The sequence below is a fragment of the Bufo bufo genome, chromosome 3 (genome assembly GCF_905171765.1).
Source record: "Bufo bufo chromosome 3, aBufBuf1.1, whole genome shotgun sequence".
Taxonomy (NCBI): domain Eukaryota; kingdom Metazoa; phylum Chordata; class Amphibia; order Anura; family Bufonidae; genus Bufo; species Bufo bufo.
Window position 1 is genome coordinate 287,941,605 of NC_053391.1, and position 1,426 is coordinate 287,943,030.

The window sequence follows — 1,426 nt, forward strand, 5'->3', positions numbered from 1 at the left end:
TAGGAATTTAGATAAGATTCCCTGCATTTTAACAAAATAAGCCTTTGGGATTGGGATCGGCAATGCTTGCAGATAATAAAGAATAGTGGGTAGCAGTATTGTTTTAATCATCGTTCTTCGTCCGAACCATGAAATAAATGGAATATCCCAAGAACCCAACAGATCCTCTAGGCATTAGCTTTTTTAACGGGCCAAGCCTCCGGCCATCCAGAAAACATGTCTACACAGACCAAAGCATACTCGTGGGGCCCACTCTTAGGCATGTTGATGTAATCAATTTGGATTCTCTGAAAAGGGTACTCAGGTTTTGGGGAATGTTTCTTTGGGGTTATAGCCGGTCGTCCAGGGTTGTGTAAAGCACAGACCAGGCAAGCACTAGAACATTTGGTGGCTGTGGTGGAGAATCCTGGAGCTATCCAGTACTCTTCCACTTGAGCACACATGACAGTTTTGGACTGGTGACAGGGGTAGTGAGCTAAATGGGCCATCATTGGATACAATACTCTTGGCAAGCACCACTTACCACCGAGACCCCAGATCTTATCAGTCCCCTCCGTTGCCCCCAACGCTGCCCATTTCCGCTTCTCTGAGTTCTCTGTCTGAGCCTGCAACTTCTTGAACTCACCCAACGACACATCAGCGGATTTAGCCAGCATTAGTATCAGGGGAGGGGGTCTAGGGCTCCTTCTTTAGCAGCCAGATCTGCCATTGCATTGCCCCTAGCTTCCATGGTGGTCTCTGTGGTGTGAGCCTTGACCTTTAAGATATCCACTTCTAATGGGAGTGTAAACGCTACGAACAATCTATTGATTAGTTCGGCGTGCTTCACAGGTTTCCCCGAGCTAGTGAGGAATCCTCTGGCCTTCCAAATTGGACCGAAATCATGGGCTATTCCGAAAGCATACCTTGAATCCGTGTATACATTGATCCTTAATCCTTCATGTTTCTCACAGGCTCTGGCCAAAGCGTGTAATTCGGCCTCTTGGCCCGACATGTGGCTGCTGAGTGAGCCTTTTTCTACTATTTTGTCGACTGTTGTTACAGCGTAGCCCGTGTGAGGTTTACTATCTGATGTGTAATACCTGGAGCCATCTACAAAAAGATTTATTGCTTCCGGAAGGGGAGCTCCCTTGACAGGGCTAACTTCTTCTGTCTCAAGCTCCATGAGCTCGAGACAGTTGTGATCTTCTGAGTTTTCAGTCATGGTCGTGTTAGCTTCGGTCGCAATCCTTTCGTCCTCCCTCTCTTCTTCCGAGTCTGATTGGGTCAGGAGAAAAGATGCAGGATTGAGGATGGTACATCGTCTTAGTGTAAGGTTAGTAGGGGTGAGGAGAGCCACTTTATATTTGGTCAAACGGGCGGCCGAAAGAGGTTTGGTTTGGACCTGGTTAAGGATCTCTTGGACAGTGTGGGGTGAAAAGGGTCA

The 1,426-nt window shown here is 47.5% G+C and overlaps 1 protein-coding gene across 1 annotated transcript; it reads right to left on the reverse strand.

The window, feature by feature from the left end:
• Nucleotides 1-661: 661 nt before the first annotated feature.
• On the reverse strand, nt 662-1,204 carry LOC120993751 (ribonuclease H-like). The gene has a single exon (XM_040422222.1). It carries the CDS (start codon nt 1,202-1,204, stop codon nt 662-664), a length of 543 nt encoding a protein of 180 aa, XP_040278156.1.
• Between the last annotated feature and the right edge of the window lie 222 nt (nt 1,205-1,426).